Raw genomic sequence first — 19616 nt, 5'->3', positions numbered from 1 at the left:
CAGTGCAAGACCTCTAAATTAGATGGACATTGATGGCCCCTAAAGCCAGTGCCATGTCTCATTCCTAAGAACCTTCACTAAATATACGGGTTTCTCCACACCAAAGAGGCAATTTGTTGAAATATCATGTTACTTCACCTTGTGCCTTTTATCCTCACTGTGAACACTCACAAATCTTAAGACCCAAGATCTTCTTAGAGTCTTTATTCAAGGAAGCACAGTCATAAACAGAGATAGGCTCTGCTGAACACAGCTGGGCCAAAAAATCAAGGAGTCATTCTCACAGGGACACAATTGGGTAAAAACTGTCATTAATCTGTCTTTCCAGACATGTTAGTCCCCAAAGACGACAATCACCTTTAAATACAAAGGATGGTATCAAGCTCAACATTTACGAAGAAGATTACCTTTTAATCTTCCATGAGGAAAATATCACCCACCACGGCTAATTGTCTTCTTGGTTCACAGATCTGGAAAGCGTGGAGACGATGCTTTTTTTCCTGTACGTTTTGGGAGCCGCAGCTGCAATCCCGGTAAATACTCTCGCCTCTGTTATTACAGCTCTACCTCCCGACACTTAGTTTAGAAATCCTCCATTTACAAGAAAATGTTCTTATACAGTGGTTTGAAATTCTCTTTTTTGTTTTAATCATAATATTTTTTTGCCCCAGCAGGGAATGGATGACTAGAAAAGTTGAGATGCTATTTTTTAAAAATATTTCTTTCAGAACCATCAGATTCTACAAGATGCAGTAAATATGCAGCTGAAAGTGTTGATTATTAGTTTATTAGCCAGGGGATATGCCCAAATACCAAAGAGAACAGAAAGAAATAGATTCTCCTGTGGAAATTCAACACATTAGTCTAAGAACTCTAAGAAATTTGTTTAAGAAATCTTGGAGTGCACACCCGCACCGTCCAGCAGCACTTTCTGCAAGATCAAATACAGTCTGGCTGAGAAATTCTGAGTCTGTAATAAAAATGGGAACCGGTGGGTTGGGGGCAGGAAATGGTACGGTAAGCATAAATCAGCTCCTAGCTCATCCTTCAGCGTCTGTCCAAACAAACATGCTGAAAGCAGACAGGACTAGAACACTTTTTCTTCATGGTCAGGTATACTGGCCTTGCCATTCAGACAGCAATAAATCAGCCGTATACAAACCAGACCGTTTGAGACCACATCAGCAGCCTCACAATAACCTGGATGTTGAAAGAAAGAAAGAAATGAAAGAAGGAAGGGAGGGAGGGAAGGAAGGAAGGAAGGAAGGAAGGAAGGAAGGAAGGAAGGAAGGAAGGAAGGAAGGAAGGAAAGGAGGGAGGGAGGGAGAGAGGGAGGGAGGGAGGGAGGAGGAAGGAAGGAAGGAAGGAAGGAAGGAAGGAAGGAAGGAAGGAAGGAAAGAAGGGAGGGAGGGAGGGAGGGAGGGAGGGAGGGAGGGAGGGAGGAAAGAAGGAAGGAAGGAAGGAAGGAAAGAAGGGAGGGAGGGAGGGAGAGAGGGAGGGAGGAAGGAAGGAAGGGAAAGAAAGCAAGAAAGAAAGAAAGAAAATAGAACCACAGCTTGGATGATCATTTAGATGTTCCCCCAAATGATCCGTACCATCCTTAATCAAACTAAAGGATCTGTGCCATTTTTTCTTTCTCACCACACTGAGGAATCAGCCTCTTTAAACACACAAAGCAGTTTATCTCTTGTCCCTTCTCTGACTCCCTCTCCATGCCTAAGATTCTGTCCTTGCTTTTTGGATAGCTGGTGGCTAGATTCTGGTTGACAGATGTGTCAGCAAACACAAACGCCCCGCCACCCAGACCAAGCAGTTCTTGGAAAACAGAATTTACAATCACCGCGGAGAATCATGCTTAAGTAGTGTGGAGCTACTCCAACTGAAATTATACATTGTCCTCTGAAATTACAAAAGTGGGATAAACGATGTTCGGCATAGAAAGGAGCACCCACAGAACCACTGTTTTCTCCTGAAAATGTGTTTTGCTCGTGCAGCTGTTGCCGCCATGTAAACAGGCAGCAAAGTGTCTGAGAACCAAATGTGTGAATGACACGCCTGCATATAGACACATCCCAGATGTTTCCTTTTTAGGACAGGTTGTTATCAAACAGACCCAGTCAAATGCTAAAAAGCTAAAACTCTTCTCATAGAATTTACCTATTAAAAATCTTGTATCATTTTCCCCTCCTCCCTGAATTCTCCAGAAATCAATGGAGTCTGTGTGGTTAGGAGATTCCACACAGATGTCCAGAGGGTATGTTGTTATAAATATAGAAGGGGGCATAATGATAACACAGAATTTCATGTTCAGAAAATTTTCTGAAAGAAGATGAGCTGCCATGTTTTCTGCGCATTTCTTCCATTTTGGGGAGAGGGAATGAGGAGGAAGGGAGCAGAGAGGGGAGCAGTTCTCCACTGTAAACCTAAAATCTCCTCCATCCACTGCCTTTCATGATGCCCCTGCTGGCAACTTGCTAAACTGGCCATCATTCTTTCTCCTTTTCCCTCTTAAAAATAGCTTCCTTGAAAATTTTTTCAAATATTATTACTCCTCTTAGTTGAAAAGGTAATAAGAAGCAAGAAAGCCAATCGAATCTAAAATAAATCCTGTACTCCATGGCTTTCTGTATATTGCACAATCAGCACTACAGGACCTGCTAATGGAGTAAAGAGGAGTCAATGCAAATCGAATCTGAGTTTTATACTCACACCTGGATCTCTATGACACCTGGGTGTCCACAGCATCTCTCACATGAAGATCCACGGTGAACGCCTGCCTAGGATATCAGACAGTTCATCTTATGACCACTGCAGGATATTACCACTAGAAATAGTAATTTTTCACTTGGGTAACTCCTTAAAATTCACAAAATATTTTATGTACATAACCTTATCTTGATATTTCTGCTCACTTCACCTTGAGAAATGACAGAGTGATTAACAATTTGTCAAACCGCAGATGGATAGTAAATAGCAGAGTCAAGACTTGAAGGAGGGTCTCTCATCTCTAAGCCCAGTTGTTCAACTTCTCCATTACGTATCACTGTTCAGCTCTTCATCTATCTTGCTAGAAATAGACAGAGTCACCCATCCAGCAGAAATAATACTCCACAGCTGCTCTTCACTACTATACTTGGTGCCCTGTTTCACACAGCTTTTTAATTAGTTCTAGATTAAATTGTTTTTTATTGGAAGACTTTTTGATGGATATAGGGGTGATAGTGTTAAGAAAGTAAACAAATATTAAATAAAAGGTTTATAACTTTTTCTGCTAATTATCAGTGAGTACTTAAAAGTAAGCTTAAGAAAACGTACAATGCTATATCTTACTGTTAATTTAATTTGACTTCAACTTTCTGCTAAACAACATTTTTCAAAATTATAAAGTGTGAATGCTTTGTAAAAGTTTGAAAAACACAGAAAATAATTCCGAGACTCAAAGGTCACTATTCTCGATACCATTTTTGCTCTATTTTCACCCAGTTTCTGCATATATAACTTTTCTTAAACATGACTGGGATTCTGTTTTCACTTAAGATTATATTCTGGACATTTGCTTGTATCTTTTAAAATTCTAGAAAATATTTTTAATTGGTATTATAAATGAGGTATATTGCTACAAATAATGATGATAATAAAAGAGTAATTAGAAATTTAAATACTAACATCTAGATATGAATAACACAAACTAGTTTTAATTTTTTCAGACAAATGCAAGGTTCCTATCCGATCATTCTCAACCAACTGCTGATTCCTTGAGTTCCATCCAACAGGCTGAATTGTCGGTAACACCTGACAACACTGCAGTCCCCATTTTAAGGGTTGAAGATTCAGAAAATGAAAAGGAAACTGCAGTATCCACAGAAGACCATCTCATCCATAAGGTAAAAGTAGCATGGTTATGCTAATATAATTTTTAAATTCTCCAAAGGTCTCAATTTAAAAGCATGGTCAAAGATATTACCTCATTGTCATCTCTATTTAATTTCTTTAAAGATGATCATCACATCAACTCTCCAATCACTAGAAGAATTGTGAGAATTAATGAGTTTCACTCCTTTGGTTAAAGTGCTATATAATCATTGTATTTCATAAAATTCAAATTCAGGTAAAACTTGTTGCTATAGAAGGTGAAGAACATCATAAATAAGTTTATACGATATCAAGTAAGAAAAAGAATAATGAATATTAAATGTTGGCTTATGGATTGTAAATATGATGTACATATTAAATTATGATTTGTTTCAAGAATAAATATTGTTTCTTTTAAGGCTGAAAAATCTTCAACACTGAAGTCAAAGGAGGAAAACCATGACCAGTCAGCAGATCAGGACCAGAGTTACAGCCAAGAGCTGGGATTACAGGATCAAGAGAAAAGTGAAAGTGACTTCAGTGAGAATTTGGAGGATTCACCATCTGAAGATACATTGGGTCTAAAAGAAGATATAAGTGAGCCTCAAAAGAAACAACTCCCAGAGAACATTGATTTCCTCGCTCCTGAAGTTAGTTCCGTTGCAGACTCTAACCAACAAGAAAGCATCACGACAGAGAAAAAGCAAGAACAGCCTATAAATGATTCTCATGCTCAATCAAATGGGGGCAGCAAACGTAGCCAAGACTTAAGTGATCCGGGAAACCAGGAGCAGGATCCAAATATTGCCAATGGAGAAGGGGAAGAGGAACAAGAGCCAGGTGAAGTTGCTACCTACAATGACAATCAAGAAAGGGAGAGAGAATTTCCCAAGGAGCATTCTAACAGCAAGCAGGAAGAGGAGAATACCCAATCTGATGATATTCTGGAAGAGTCCAATCAACCAACTCAAGTAAGCAAGATGCAGAAAGATGAATTTGAGTGGAGTAACCAAGAACAAGAACAGAATAACTCCAATGCAGAAATGGAAGAGGAAACTGCATCAAAAATTAATAAGCACGATCAAGATACTGAATGGCAGAGCCAAGAGGGAAAACCTGGCCTTGAAGTTATCAGCAACCATGAAGAGATGGATAAAAAGGCTGTTTCTGAGACTTTGCTCGTAGAGCCTACTGATGATGGTAACATCATTGCCAGAAATCATGGGCCAGATGATGATGGTGATGATGGCCCCAGACATGATGAAAGTGATGATGACTACACCCCAAGTGAGGACTTCCTGGAGGCTGAAAGAGCTCAATCAATGAGCTATCACATCAAATACGAGGAGGAAAGAGAAAGAGCACTTGAGAATGAGAATGTAGACACCAGTAAACCTGGAGAACACCAAGGGGTGAGATATTTAAAATGATGCTTGTCCAATAAGGCAGTTCGCTTTATCAAGAAACAGCCATGACCTTTCTTTCCTCTCTCACAGTCTCTTGTGCTTATCTCTATCAGTGCATTACTAAAATATATTACAATTATTTATTTTCCTCTACATCTTCATCATTAGCCTGAAAATGCCTGTTTTATTTGGGTTCCCCTAGACGCAGACCCTGATTTTAGTGCAGTTTGAGGAGTTCAGGGAACAAACAGGAGTGGAGCAGTGACACAGGGAAGGAAAGGAAGCTAAGCAAAGGTACATCATTAAAACCACGTAAAGCACAGTCCTCTGATTATCCCATTTGGAGCGTAAGAGAGCTGAGGCATTTATACAGGCTGAGAATTGCTAGGAGGGGTGTTAATTCCCCAGCAATTCCAGTCTGTCATTTGAGCAGGCCAAATAGATTTCTACAGTTCTCCAGGCACAGAGATGCAGATGCTGGCAGTTGCAAGTCTCTGGAGCTAACTAGAATGGTAAATTCTGACAGATATGAAGGATGGGAGACACTGACAACTGCTCCTCTAATGCCTTGAGATCAGGTGCCATGTCATATTCAAGGTGAATCACAATGTCTACAAAATGCCTCTAACATAATAAAAGATTCAGCAATATTTGTTGATTTAGCTATAAAGATTAAGAACAAAGACTTCAGCTACAACTTTATTAAGCAAACACACAGAAAAATGATCATCAGGAAACTACAGCAGGTGGGAGCAGAGGAGAAGCATATTGTTATTTGGCTGTTTAATCATTTGGAGCTTTCACACAAAACCCTGGCAGCCAGCCTCCAGGAGGACTTGACACAGCTTTTGGTAGTCGAGGTCAAGAGTAACCTCAATTATTGAGGACTCGGTTGCTATGCTGAGGTAGGAGTTTTCTTACACTTGAGCAATCTTGACCAACAGCTCCATAGAGATTACTGATGTAACCATGTCTTCACTGCAGAACTGCATGATAATACTACATGTCTACTGTTTGCCCAAATCCAGAGGGGAGGTTCCAATTTTCACTCCTGATGTTAGTTCCAAATTTTATTAAGTAATCCCCTGAGATACAGTACCAAATTCAGTTAATGAAGATAGAAATGACTCCTGTTCTCAAAGAGTTACTGTCTATTTTCACAGTTGTGGCTGGCATCTCTTTTTGAGATCTGAAATGATTTGGGTATGAAAAGCTCTGTGAGAGTATGCACAGTGGAAATGTAAATTATGTAACAGCTTTCTTCTAACTAGACTTCAACTTCTGCTCTTGTTATTATAAAGTCCAAGAAAGCAGACAGCTTACCAAATGAGGATGAAAGTTCAAGTGAAGGCAACATGAGGGTGCACAGTGTTGGTGAGTATGGGCTAAGCAAGCTGTTTGTGACAATATCAAGGAAGAGATGGAATTGGCCACACTGGGCTATCCCCATCCCTTCATTTGTGACCACTGCACAGAATTTTTCCTCTCCCCAGTCCTCCCCAGGGAAATGCTCCCATAAATTGTTGACATTCTCTTGTGCACATTTGATATACAACTACAGGTAAATGTGTTTACAAACTGGAAGTCCTATTGCAATATTGCTAGAATTCTTTTTCTTTAAATCCTTTTGCTTCTGAGAAGAAGAATTAATTCTGCCTTATCCATAACTTACTAGTGAATTTAGATCCCATATTTAATTTTTTCTCCTCCCCAAAGCCCCAGTACATAGTTGTATATTCTACTTGTAAGTCCTTCTAGTTCTTCTATGTGAGCTGCCACCACAGCATAGCTACTGACAGAAGGGTGATGTGGTTCCATGACTGGGAACCAAACCCGGGCCCCCAAAGTGGAGCACACCAAACTTTAACCACTAGGCCATCAGGGCTGGCTTTCCCATATTTAATTAAGACCTAATTCCCAAGCACATACCCCAATCACAAACATTTTGAATTTCAACGCAATAAAATTATTTAACTTCTGACCAACTTGCACATAATTGCACTATAGACTTTGGACTATGACTATGGCAGGCGGGCCAAGAAGAGTTGTTTGTTCTTTTTAAATCTCCAATCCAAACTGTGCAGAAAATCTAGACTATTGTGTAAAATAGTCTGATGCCGGAGGGCCCCACCTAAAAATTAACATGTCCATTAAAATGGTTTCTAATATTTTCCCAAATTTCCTCTTATTAGTGAAAATGGAGCTAATTGTCAGGATGGATTTGAGTTTACACACTCAATTTAGTTTTGTCCATGTTTCCTGTCCAGAATTTCTCTTAGATTCTTGCCTGAACTTCCAGTGTAAAAGAGGACACATCTGTAAGGCTGACCAACAGGGAAAACCCCACTGTGTTTGCCAAGATCCAGTGACTTGTCCTCCTACAAAACTCCTTGACCAAGTAAGTATTCTACAAAATAGTCTCTAAGGGGCACCAAATAGTGATCTGAAAGAAAGAAGTGTGCAATTGAAATTTTTTGTTAAAAAAAAAGGTAAATGCCCATGTTATCATTTAATATTTGAAGTAATATTGAGTAGGAACAAATGCCAGCAAAATCAAAGAATTGTGCCCTAAAGAGGTAGTAATGGCATTGATCTGTAGAACTCATTTTAAAACTCATTCTATCCTTAGAACATCTGCAGTTGTCATTCTATTGAACTTATCTGAAGCTAAACTGTCATCTCCATTGGTATGATTTAGTTGACTTTTTTGTGCTATATGGGATAGTTATGATTTAAATAGCCTCACCCACCTGACCACGTCTGTGGCGCAGCACAGTTTATCAACAGCCTGAGCTGTAAGGAGCAGAGTGTTTTCCCAATGAACATTTGGAGGCATGAGCTTTTTCTCATGCTTTTCTTTCCCAGGTTTGTGGCACTGACAATCAGACCTATGCCAGCTCCTGTCATCTGTTCGCTACTAAGTGCAGACTGGAGGGGACCAAAAAGGGGCACCAACTGCAGCTGGATTATTTTGGAGCCTGCAAATGTAAGATTCTGTCACTGTTGCTGAGAGGGTTTTGGGTAAATCTGTGCATATCTGAAGAATATATTTACATACTCATATATATGCAAACAGGAAAAAGCTAATGCAGTTCTGAACCCAGGCTACACATTAAAATCAACTGGGGAGACTTAAAAAAAAAAAGAAGAAGAAGAATGCCCAGGCTTTAATTATAAGAGATTCTGATTTAATTGGACTGGGTTGGAACCTTGGTATTGTTTTTTCATTTGTTTTTAAAGTAACCTAGACAATTCTAATGTGCAGCCAGGGTTCAGAACAACTATGATAATGTTATCCACTCAATAATTGAGATGAATCATTGGAATTTTGCTAAATTATTTGTCCTCTTCCCAAGTTAACTTAAGCCTCGGCCAAGCAGTTTTATGACAACATATTCTTCCAGAAGTTTTTTAAAATTGTCTTCCTTCCCCAGGATCCTCTCAATTGTGTTTGTATCTCCTCGTCGCTAACTGATTCTCCACATTAGCAGTGCTCAGACATATTTCGGTTCTTCTCTCCTTCCAAACACATAAGAGGATTAAACTTCTCAGCCCCTTTGATGTTAGATGTAGCCATATGAGTTGCTTTGTCCAATGAAATTTGAGCAAAACTCATCCATGTGAGTTCTGGGCAGAAGCATTTAAGAGTTGGCATATGGTTCTCCATGTTCCCTTCACCTTGTGTTGAGATGGTGTTGAGATGGTGGAGTCTCCGTCCTGAGTCTCCATCATCCCAAGCCCCAAAGAGCCCTCCTACCAACTTGTATTGGACTTGTAGCAGGATCAAGAAATAAACTTTTGATGTAATGTACAACATCATGACTATAATTAACACTGGTGTATAGTATATTTGAAAGTTGCTTAGGGAGTAGACCCTGAAAGTTCTCATCACAAGGAAAATAAATTTTTTTTGTAACTATATGAGGTGATAGATGTTAACTAAACTTATTGTGGTAATCATTTCACAATATATATATGTCAAGTCATTATGCTGGACACATTAAACTTATACAGTGTTGTTTGTCAATTATATCTCAATAAAACCGAAAAAAAAAAAAGAAATAAACCTTCATGCCTTTAAGCCACTGAGATTTAACATTACTTGTCTACAGTATAAGCTAACATCTACCTTTTTTCTCTTTTCCCCTAATAAACGGGTCTTGTGTCCTCCACCTCTAAATTCCAACTCTCTGATTCTAGATCTGTGGTTCTCCACCCTGGCTATACATCAAAATTACTTTTGGGCTTTTAAAACATCCTGACACCCAGTATCCACCCCAGACTAATCCAATCAGAATTTTTTTGAATGGAAGGTGGTATCTGGTATGTTTTTAAAACATGCTGGGCAATTCTGTTGTGCTGCCAGGGTTAAAGACCACTGTTGTGACGGTGGGGCAGTGAGGATGCTGTCAGTCACCGGAAGTTGTTAAGCTTCCTGTTATGAGGGCTTGCCATAGGAGAGGAGTTAAGACCCGAAGATTAAAACCTATTTACTTTCTACTTGCAACAGCTATTCCTGCTTGTACGGACTTTGAAGTAATTCAGTTTCCTCTAAGGATGAGGGACTGGCTCAAGAATATCCTCATGCAGCTTTACGAGCCTAACCCTGAACATGCTGGCTATCTAAATGAGAAGCAGAGAAATAAAGTAAGATACCTATGGGTCGGCTATGTAAGTGTCTGTCTGCAGGGCCTGAGGGAAAAAGGTGTGTGTGGGAGCCGGGCGCTACCTCCATCTGCATATCGACAAAAGCCCACTTTGCCTCCCCCGGCCTGGTAGCATATATGGATTAACAGAATAGTTGTGGTTACCATTCATGCCACAAAGTTTGGGACACGGCCAAACCACCCCCTTCCTAAATAAAGAGCAGTGGCCCGAGCAAGGGCTGTTCAACTCATACCTAGAACAAGCTCTGGTTGAGCAAAGTGAACCATATTCAGCATTTGTATATTTAGGCCCAGATATGTTATTTAAATCTAAACATCCTTTTTGCCCTCATAGGCCAGACATAGATTTATACATAAGGGAAATCCATTACTCACAATGTTAGTAATATATTAAGATTAAAAAGTGCAGAATACTGATTCCAGAAGTTCCCAGGGACGATTCATTCATCGGATAGTTATTGAATGCATCCTAGGTACCTGGAATTGATTTACATGCTAGAGATACAGCAATGAACCAAACAAAAATCTCTGCCTTCATAAGCTTACATTCTAGGCAAGGAGACAGACTTTGAACAAAGAAGTGTATACATATATATATGTGTAGATATGTATGTAGATATATATATTTATATGTATGCATATATGCAAATATGAACATACATGCAAATAAATATTTATGCAAATATATGTATAAGATATATCAGATGGGATTAAATGTGCTATGAAGACAAAATAAAACAAGAAGGAGAGTGTGCATTAACTGTGTTAAATGCTGTTTACAGGTTGTAAAATGAGGACTGAGAGTTGGCCACTGGTTTGGCATGTGGTGGTCGTAGTTGATCTCGACAGGAGCTGTTTCTGCAGAGTGGGGAGCAGAAAAGCCTGAGTGGACAGGGTTCAAAAGAGAATAGGAGGAAGAATGTGGAAGCAGCAAGTATAGACCATATTCTCAAGACACTTTGCTGTAAAGGAGAAAAGCGAAATGAGGTGGTAACTGGAGGGGAATGTGAGTTTAAGAGCCCCATCCGCCAGTCAGAGATGGTAGAGGATGTTTGTATGCTTCTGGAAATAACCCAGTAAAGAAGGAAAGGTGCCCAGCTGCCATAGGGTATTCTTGAGTAGATGAGAAGGGGTGGGCTCCTGAGCACTAGTGAGGGGTTGGGCTTAGATTAGGAGCACAGGAAGTTCATCCATGGTAACAAAGAGGAAAGTTGGTAGTTGTGGTCATGGGAACAGGTAGAACTTCTGTTCTGATTGCTTCCAATTACTCAGTGAAGTAACAGGTAACCTCACAAACTAAGAATTTTATATACATTGCCCAAAAAATAATTTCTATCCTGTCTCTTTAATACATTGTCACAGAGAGCCTTGAGAGCATTAGACCCAAAACAGAGAAAATTCAACGGGGGTGGCCGAATGGTGTCACACCAGGGCTAAACTGAGACTGAGCAGGCACTGGGTGGAAACACATAGAGGATTAAGAACGGATTATGCCAGTGGGGGAAGAGCAGGACTTTTCACTAACTAACCAGGTCAATTCAGCCCTTTTCATTAACACCTCATAGTTTTAAGGAATGCAATGGACATTACTTGATTAAAAGAAAAGATGAAAAAGGACTTAAATTTCTTCTGAAAACCACAGGGTTTTTTTTTTAATATTAGCTGTTATTCTACGTAGAAATAAGAATGGCTCTAGTATTGGTTAAAAGGCATTTAATTTGGTCTCATAGGATGGCCTGGGCTTGTTTTCCTCTGTCATATTACTGTTACGCTTCAAGTAAAGTTTAGCAAGTTGTAATTCCATTACACTTGTCTTATTCTCTGATAGTCTTCTCACTTCCTAATCCCAGGTCAAGAAAATTTACCTGGATGAAAAGAGACTCTTGGCTGGGGACCATTCCATCGACCTTCTCTTAAGGGACTTTAAGAAAAACTACCACATGTATGTGTATCCTGTGCACTGGCAGTTTCATGAACTTGACCAACATCCTATGGACAGGTAAAGTCTCTTTACTTCTCCATTACTATGTCATCTCCCTGATAGAATGTCTAGTTATTTATACCAAAAGAATTCTAAACAGAGTTAGGAAATTTCCCAGTTCCATCTTAGAACACTGAAATGCCAAACAAATGTCGTTAGGTGTCTAAACACAAAACTGCTTTGAAAATCACAGAATATGGCCACACCACAGCTCCCAAGTTTACATGTTAGGGTCCAGCCTCCCACAGAGACTCCTTCAACTCTTTCTCATTCTTATCCTAAATTCCGAAGATAATCTGATTGGCCCAACTTGGGTCAAGTGCCTACATCTACGTACCTGGAACAATCAGGTATAGCCAGTGGGTAAGAGCCAGGTTGTACAAACGTGATTGCTGGGTTGCACTCCTATAAATTTAGGGTGGAAGGAAGACAGTTCCCAGTGAAGAAGGAAACCTTGTGAACTGACATTTCAAAAACTGTCTATTTCACCCATAAATAGTTTATGTCATTTGGAGCTTTTCATGAATGTACTATTTATTCGGCATATTCCACAACCTCATGGAAGAAAAATGTCCTTGGTGATCCCAAGAGTTAACTTTCATACACGAGCTACTCAGTTAATAGGCTGCCATTTATTTCATTGCAGAGTCTTGACACATTCCGAGCTTGCTCCTTTGCGAGCATCTCTGGTGCCCATGGAACACTGCATAACTCGCTTCTTTGCTGAGTGTGACCCCAACAAGGATAAGCACATCACCCTGAAGGAGTGGGGCCACTGCTTCGGAATTAAAGAAGGTAAACTTATCATCATCCCAGGGAGAGAGGTGTCCTCTTGTCCAGATAAGCCCTAAGCCCTCAGCCCTCATAGAGTAGTCCCGCTGTGTGTTCAGATTGAAACCTAGAGACAGTAAGGTGGCAGTGTCCCAGGTAGGACTCCCTCCATGCCCGTGCTGTCATTGCAGGGTTATTTCTCACTTCCTTTACGATACTGTGTTTTCAAAGGGTAGCAAGGGTCTTAGCAAGACTTAACTGCACTGAGGCCTTCGCAGTTGGCTAAGCCTAGGAAAAGTATGTGAATCCAGAGAGTTGCACCAAATCTCAGAAAGCTACCCTTCTAAGGAAGGAAGGATTTTATGTCCTTCCTTAACCTCTGTATTGGGCCAAACTTTTAAAAATCATATGTGAAGAGCAAGCCTGATTCAACCAATGGGAGATGTCAGAAGAATCTTAGAATTCATCACCAAGACACAAAAGATTGAGCCTTACATCACAAGCTGTGTCCAGCTATTATTCCTTTAATCCAAAAGTCACCCATTACTGCATTTTCAGTGACAAAAAAAAAAAAAAAGATCAGAGGGTTCTTTCTTTACTCCTAAAGTGGAGGAATTTAAATTTAGACATTTGTTTTACTAGAATATGTCTTAATTTGCTTCCTTTTCTTTTCCTAAGTTAGAGTTGATTTTTATGGGCAAGCATGTTTTCATAATCAAGATTTGAAAAATGTTCAAAAAATGAGCAATCAAAACTACTTGCAGAATGTAAATCAACGGTGAACATGAACTCTCTGAAGCAGAGGTTTTATACGTATGTTCACAACATACATGTGGGATGAATATGCAGCCATGTGGTAGGGAAAAGTTCATTAAAGGTCAGAATTTCCCCAAAACAGGTAACTTATGTGACCTTCACTTTAAAAATATTCCTCACGCAAGTGTATAATGCCTTGAAATTAGAAAGAACTGAGAATATGAGGATTTAGTTATTTATTGATAAATAGGTAAGCAGAAAATGTTAGTCCTTTCTCTCTACAATATTATTCTGTGAAATAAGCTCAACTGTAAGGAGCAAAGAATGTATATTTTGGTAAGCATCTAGTTCTGTGTATTAATTGTCTATTACTGCATAGCAAATTACCCTAAAGCTTAGAAGCCTAAAATCTCTCTCACAGTTCCCAAGGGTCAGGAATCTGGGAGTAGCTTACCTGGATGGTTCTGGCTTAGCATCTGCTCCAAGCTCACTCACATGGCTATTGTCAGGAGGCTTCAGTTCCTCACCATGTGGTCCTCTCCATAGGCCTGTTTATCACATGGCATCTCGTTTCCTCCAGAGTGATCAGAGAGAGAAATAGAAAATCCAGGGCCAGCTCCGTGGCATAGTGGTCAAGTTTGGTGCTCTGCTTTGGTGCTCTGTGTTCGTGGATTCAGATCCCAGGCATGGACCTACACTACTCATCAGCCATGCTGTGGCAGTGACCCACGTAAAAAATAGAGGAAGACTGGCACATATGTTAGCTCAGGGCTAATCTTTCTTAAGCAAAAAAAGAGGAAGACTGGCAACAGATGTTAGCTCAGGGCGAATCTTCCTCAGCAAAGAAAATAAAAAAGAAATAGAAAATCCAAGACTGAAGCTGCAATGTCTTTTATAACCTAATCTCAGAAGTGACACACCATTGCTTCTGCTATATTCTGTTGGTCATTCAGACCACCCCTGCTACAATGTGGGAGACTACAGGAGGTGGGGATCCTAGGGCCATCTTGGAGATTGGCAACCACATACTATTTACACCTTGTTAGCATTAATAGGAAATCAACAAGCTATTAAGACTCAGACTCATATAAATAATGCCAGTTTCCTTTCTGACATCTGTTCTATAAACACAATACTTACACAATGGCTAAAACTGTCTCTTCCAATTCCCGTGTTAAAAAGACAAATGTAGGGCTGGCCCCGTGGTTTAGTGGTTAAGTGCACGTGCTCCACTGCTGGCGGCCCGGGTTCGGATCCCGGGTGCCCAGCGACGCACCACTTCTCTGGCCATGCTGAGGCCGTGTCCCACATACAGCAACTAGAAGGATGCGCAGCTATGACATACAACTATCTACTGGGGCTTTGGGGGAAAAAATATAAATAAATAAAATTATTAAAAAAAAAAAAGACAAATGTAACCAAGTACAGCTGCCCTGCCCCCTCCATACCACCACTATCAAGACGGGAAAAACTTAGCTGGGACAGGACATATTTATGTATGCCCTTTTATGCGGCACATGATTTTAAAGGAGTGATCAAAAGGTAAATTCAAACAGAGGCCGTTTATTTAAGGAAACCAGTTGTGCTTCAGTGCTCCTTTTGAAACTTCTGGAAGCTCTTCAGCATGTAGGTTCACTCAGGCTCTGGGCTGGGCAGTTGTCTGGGAAGAGCAGGAAGGGCTTCAAGCTCATTGACTCGGAAAGCTCCTAATGATCTTGTTTGTTCCCTGTGGTTTGGCAATGATTACATTATTTTGAAGACAGGAAAGAATTATACATAGTAAGCCAATAAAGCAGATATTAAATATTCAGTCAGAACAAGTAAACAAGGTACTACTTTGGGACGCAGCTATGGAAAGCAAAAAAATATGTATCTCTGTAATCATATCTTTCCTTCCCTCAGGGCTGAGAAATCCATAGAACGACAAGATCAATTTTAGCCAGTGTTGTCCTGAATTTTAATTGCCTTTGGTCTGAAGTAGATGTGCTTGAATATGCCACCTCTGTCATTAATTAGCTATGTGAATTAGGGCGTGCCACTTATTCTCAGCAAGTCTCATTTTCCTTATGTGTAAAATGGGGGTTCTATTACGAAATGGAAGAATCTTATTTATTTAGTGGTACCCTATATTGACATATATCCACGTCGATCTTTAGAAAAACCTTCCAAGTGAGGCTAATAGGGTAAACAAGTCAGATCATGCAGGTCCTACTAGCCAGTTAAAGACATTATCCTAACAGTACTGGAGGATCACCAAAGTTTTTAAACAAGGGAGAGATTTCACTGGATTTGTATTTAAGAAAGATTCTTTTGGTTACACTGTGGAGAAGCCAGAGATGGTTGAGAGGATGTTGTGGTAAATTCAGGCAACAGTTGATGAGAACTTGAACTAGGGCAGTTACATTGGGGAAAAAGAAAAACAAACATATTCAAGATATTAAAGATATTAAAAAATATAAATGTATTCAAGATCAACCCAAGAATATAAACATATTCAAGATGTGTAGCATGCAGAAATAATAAGACGATGTTTGACAGGAATATATGGAGGCAGGGAGCAGACAGTTAAGAAACTGAGAGAAAGGGGAGTACAATGCCTAGGTTCCTGGCTCGGGCCAGGCAGGGTAAACAGAGATACCTTCCACTAAGATAGAAAACACGAAAACAGAAGCAGATTTGGGGGAAATGATAGGTTCCATTTTGGACAGGTTGAATTGTGAAGTACTTGGAAGATAATGTACAGTTGATAGAGATATGGGTCTGCTTTTCAAGACAGAGTTTGGGAATTGAAATACCCGTTTGGAGATTATGAGCATACAGAAAGTAGTTGACACCAGGGAAGGGAATTAATTCCCCAAGGAAAATGTGTTGAGTTACACGAAAAAGGGTCTAGGGTTAAACACCAAGGAACAACAACATCTAGACAATGGATAGAGGAGGATGAAGGAGTTCACTAAGGAGAATAAAAAGTCTCCTGAAAGGAAGAAAGAAAAATGGATAGTGCCATGTCTAAGGAGGTGTTTCAAAGAGGAGGAAAATATCACAGTGCCAAATGCTGCTGAGATGTCAAGTAAGAATACTGGCTGGATGTAGAAATAAGGATATCCTGGGTGGCCTTGGTAAGAGCTTGGTGGAATGGTAGTGGTGGAAGCTAGATTCTATCGGTTGAGAAAGAATAGGAGATGAGAAGGGGTAAAGAGTGAGTGTTTGACGGCAGGAAAGAGCTAGAGAGAGCTATAGAGTAGAGAAAAACATTTCGGGGAATAAAAGAGGCTTAAGCACTCACTCATTCACTCATTCATTTATTCACTCAACAAATGTTTACTGATGGTCCACATCGTGCCAGGCACTGTTCTGGAGGCTGGATATGCAGCATATTTAAACACTAATGGGATAGGCCCAGAAAAAAGGAAAAGTTGAGGATGTAAGGCAAAAAAAAAGACGGAAATAAGGGGAGAATCTCAAGAAGATCAGAAGAGATCCTGGGCACAGGTAGAGGATTATTAGGCTTAAAGTCAATAGGAGGCACATCTCTCATTCAAACAACAGAAAGAAAACAAAAAGTATGAGCGCAAATATAAGTAAGTTTATAAGTAATGAGACTGTTATCCCACTTTTTCAAAAGAAGCCAGTGCTCAAAAGAAATATATCGAAGTCCATAATCTGTCCCACTCTTGGGACCAGATGAAGATTTATATTGGGCAGGAAAATTACCTCCTGTCTGAGACAGGGTAGTAGTTTAGTATGCTTCTAATTAGTCTGCTTGAAATATTTCTTCAACAGTTAATTGAGTGAGGGTGGGCCGTGCTGGTAAGGCGTGGTCTCATGTCCTCCGGAGGATGCTGTCTTCTTCCACAGATGTGGCAACAAGTTCTTGAGAATTACTTGATTGGAAACTTGACTTAACTGGCACAGTACTTCTATTTATGTCTATTATATTTTAGCAACCCTTATAGGTTAGTATACTGGGCACTTCTTGGCTGAGCCTCCCTTCAACCTCCTTTATCAGTGGTTCTCAACCGTACATCAGAACTACCTGCAGAGCTTTCTAAAAGTATACAGGCCATTGACCCACCCCTGGGATTCTGATTCAGGAGGCCAGGAGTCAGGCCTGAAACACATATTCTCAAAAACTTCTCGAGTGATGTTGATGCCCTAGCAGGGTTGAGAACTGTCGTATTAGATGGCTTCCCCAAACCCCCTGCTCTAACATTTTTTGTTTATATTGCTAATCTGGCTACTTTCTAAAAGTGCATTTTGTGTTGTTTTTGTTTTTTACAGAAGATATAGATGAAAATCTCCTGTTTTGAAATAAGATTTGAAAGAACTCAAACTTTCCAGCATCCTCCTCTGCTCTGACCACTTCTGAAATATATGCAACCTTGATACTTGTAGATTTATATTTAGCAAAATGTTTGCATGTCTGAGAAGACAATGAGAGTAATTGCTTGATAACAGTATATGCACCGGATATTTAACATTAACTTTGGAAATAAAACTTTAAAATTAAGTAAAGTCGGGTATGCAAAATACTGTACACTGTTTGTGAACAGGAGTTTGACTCAACACTCTCAGCATCCATTTATGAGATACTTACTAATTATGAAACTTGAAAAAATAATACATTCATTTTGTCCGTAATATCATGTGCACTTCAAGAAAATGAAATAATGCTCTTTTGTTATTAATGTGTATTATTTTCAATATCTTAATATCCTAATAAAAATCCATAAAAATCCAAATGGTCATTCAAGTTTATTTCTAGTCATTTATTTAAACAATTGTATGTGAAAGACTAACTCAAGGCTCACACTTCATATCAAATTATAATTGTGCTTCCTAGACCGTACTACTTAACAAAAAAAGTGTGAGTGTGGTTGGGGGAGACATTTCCTACGGGAAACAAACATTCAGTTGTTAAATGGTAGTTGCTCATGAATGTCCTTTGTCATAATGTAAGTTTAAGCAGAAAAAAAATTTGAATTCAAGTGCTCTTTACCAAGTTCAGCTAAAAATATGGATGATTACACACTGCTAGATACAACTAATTCTAGCTCTTGTGCAGCTGAGCATGTGAGTCACGGTAGAGGGAGGCCCCGCAAAATTTCTGTACATTTTATGTCCTCAAAAATAAAGGTAATGTAATAATGACACAGAAAATGTCATGATGTCCAGTGGAGTCAGAGATAATATTACTACTGTAAATTGGTAGCAAGAAAATGTGTCATAAGAGAAAATTTGTATTTTCCTTTGAGTTCTTCTTTGGTAACAATACAGTAAAAGCTAGGTTGCAAAAATATAAAAGACACCATAACAGAGTTTTCCAAGGTCTGAAGCAAGAAAATAAAAGAATCTGTCACATGCTTTATTCTCCTTAAAATATTTGAAAGAAAATAAAACGGTTTTTTACATATTTTCCCATCTGAAATGGAAATCAAAGCAATTTTCGATTATTTTTTCAAATAATCAAAACTTCGTTGTTGTTAAGAGCCTTATCTGTGGCAGTCACTGAGGGAATGTGCCCCTAGGAATTTTATTTGAAAAACTTTTGGAAGAGTGTATTTTTTATCAGAATAATCTTCTCTGATTAACTTCAAAATTGTGTTTATTATCATTTTTCTTAGCTCAATGAGTCACTTGTTCTTAACTAGACCACATCACACCATGTCATGTCTAAATAATTAAGTTCAACTTGATTAATCAAAATCTAAGTATTATTTATAATTTTTTCCAACTAGGAAAATAATATTAGAAATTATTCCAAAATTCAAAATGTTTTTGTGTGTAGCTGCAAAGAAATGTCATGAGAGGTCTTAACGAATTAGAAACTGAGTTTCTAATTGTAAATTTGTTGAGAACAGTGAAATTATATTTGGAGGCATTAATTGGACCTAAATTACCATTTTAAGTGTTTTAAATATTTTAAATGTTTTGAAACAGTGAAAAATGATTTTAATGCTAAGGATATTACCTGAATGTTTATTTTAAAATATTTTGTTTGAAAACGATATTCATTTTGAGGTAAAAATATTATTTAATAAGAGAACATTTTATTTTTTATTTATTTATTTATTTTGTGAGGAAGATCAGCCCTGAGCTAACATCCATGCTAATCCTCCTCTTTTTGCTGAGGAAGACTGGCCCTGAGCTAACATCTATTGCCAATCCTCCTCCTTTTTTTTT

At 39.0% G+C, this 19616-nt stretch overlaps 1 protein-coding gene across 2 annotated transcripts; it reads left to right on the top strand.

Moving 5' to 3' along the window:
* The first annotated feature begins 476 nt into the window (after nt 1–476).
* On the top strand, nt 477–17743 carry SPARCL1 (SPARC like 1). Of its 2 annotated transcripts, none has more exons than XM_014787922.2 (10): nt 477–533; nt 3708–3884; nt 4272–5264; nt 6560–6632; nt 7538–7656; nt 8124–8244; nt 9769–9905; nt 11776–11924; nt 12553–12701; nt 17715–17743. In XM_014787922.2, the coding sequence occupies exons 1-10, from the start codon at nt 489–491 to the stop codon at nt 17741–17743; spliced, it is 1992 nt and encodes a 663-aa protein (XP_014643408.2). In that variant the 5' UTR covers nt 477–488. The 2 variants fall into 2 exon arrangements, with proteins under 2 accessions (XP_014643408.2, XP_087290856.1); XM_087434730.1 differs by having other exon boundaries at nt 486–533; nt 3708–3890; nt 4272–5231.
* Nucleotides 17744–19616: the final 1873 nt, after the last annotated feature.

The sequence above is a fragment of the Ceratotherium simum genome, chromosome 8 (genome assembly GCF_057802395.1).
Source record: "Ceratotherium simum simum isolate JZ-2026a chromosome 8, ASM5780239v1, whole genome shotgun sequence".
NCBI lineage: Eukaryota > Metazoa > Chordata > Mammalia > Perissodactyla > Rhinocerotidae > Ceratotherium > Ceratotherium simum.
This window is presented reverse-complemented; position numbering and strand designations above follow the sequence as displayed.

What these genes read in the sequence shown, in the direction of transcription:
- SPARCL1 (XM_014787922.2), top strand. Translation starts at nt 489, where the DNA reads ATGCTTTTTTTCCTGTACGTTTTGGGAGCCGCAGCTGCAATCCCG. An exon ending in CATGAGGGTGCACAGTGTTG is followed by an intron (nt 6,633 to 7,537) that starts GTGAGTATGGGC and finishes AATTTCTCTTAG; the next exon opens with ATTCTTGCCTGAACTTCCAG. An exon ending in GACCAACATCCTATGGACAG is followed by an intron (nt 11,925 to 12,552) that starts GTAAAGTCTCTT and finishes ATTTCATTGCAG; the next exon opens with AGTCTTGACACATTCCGAGC.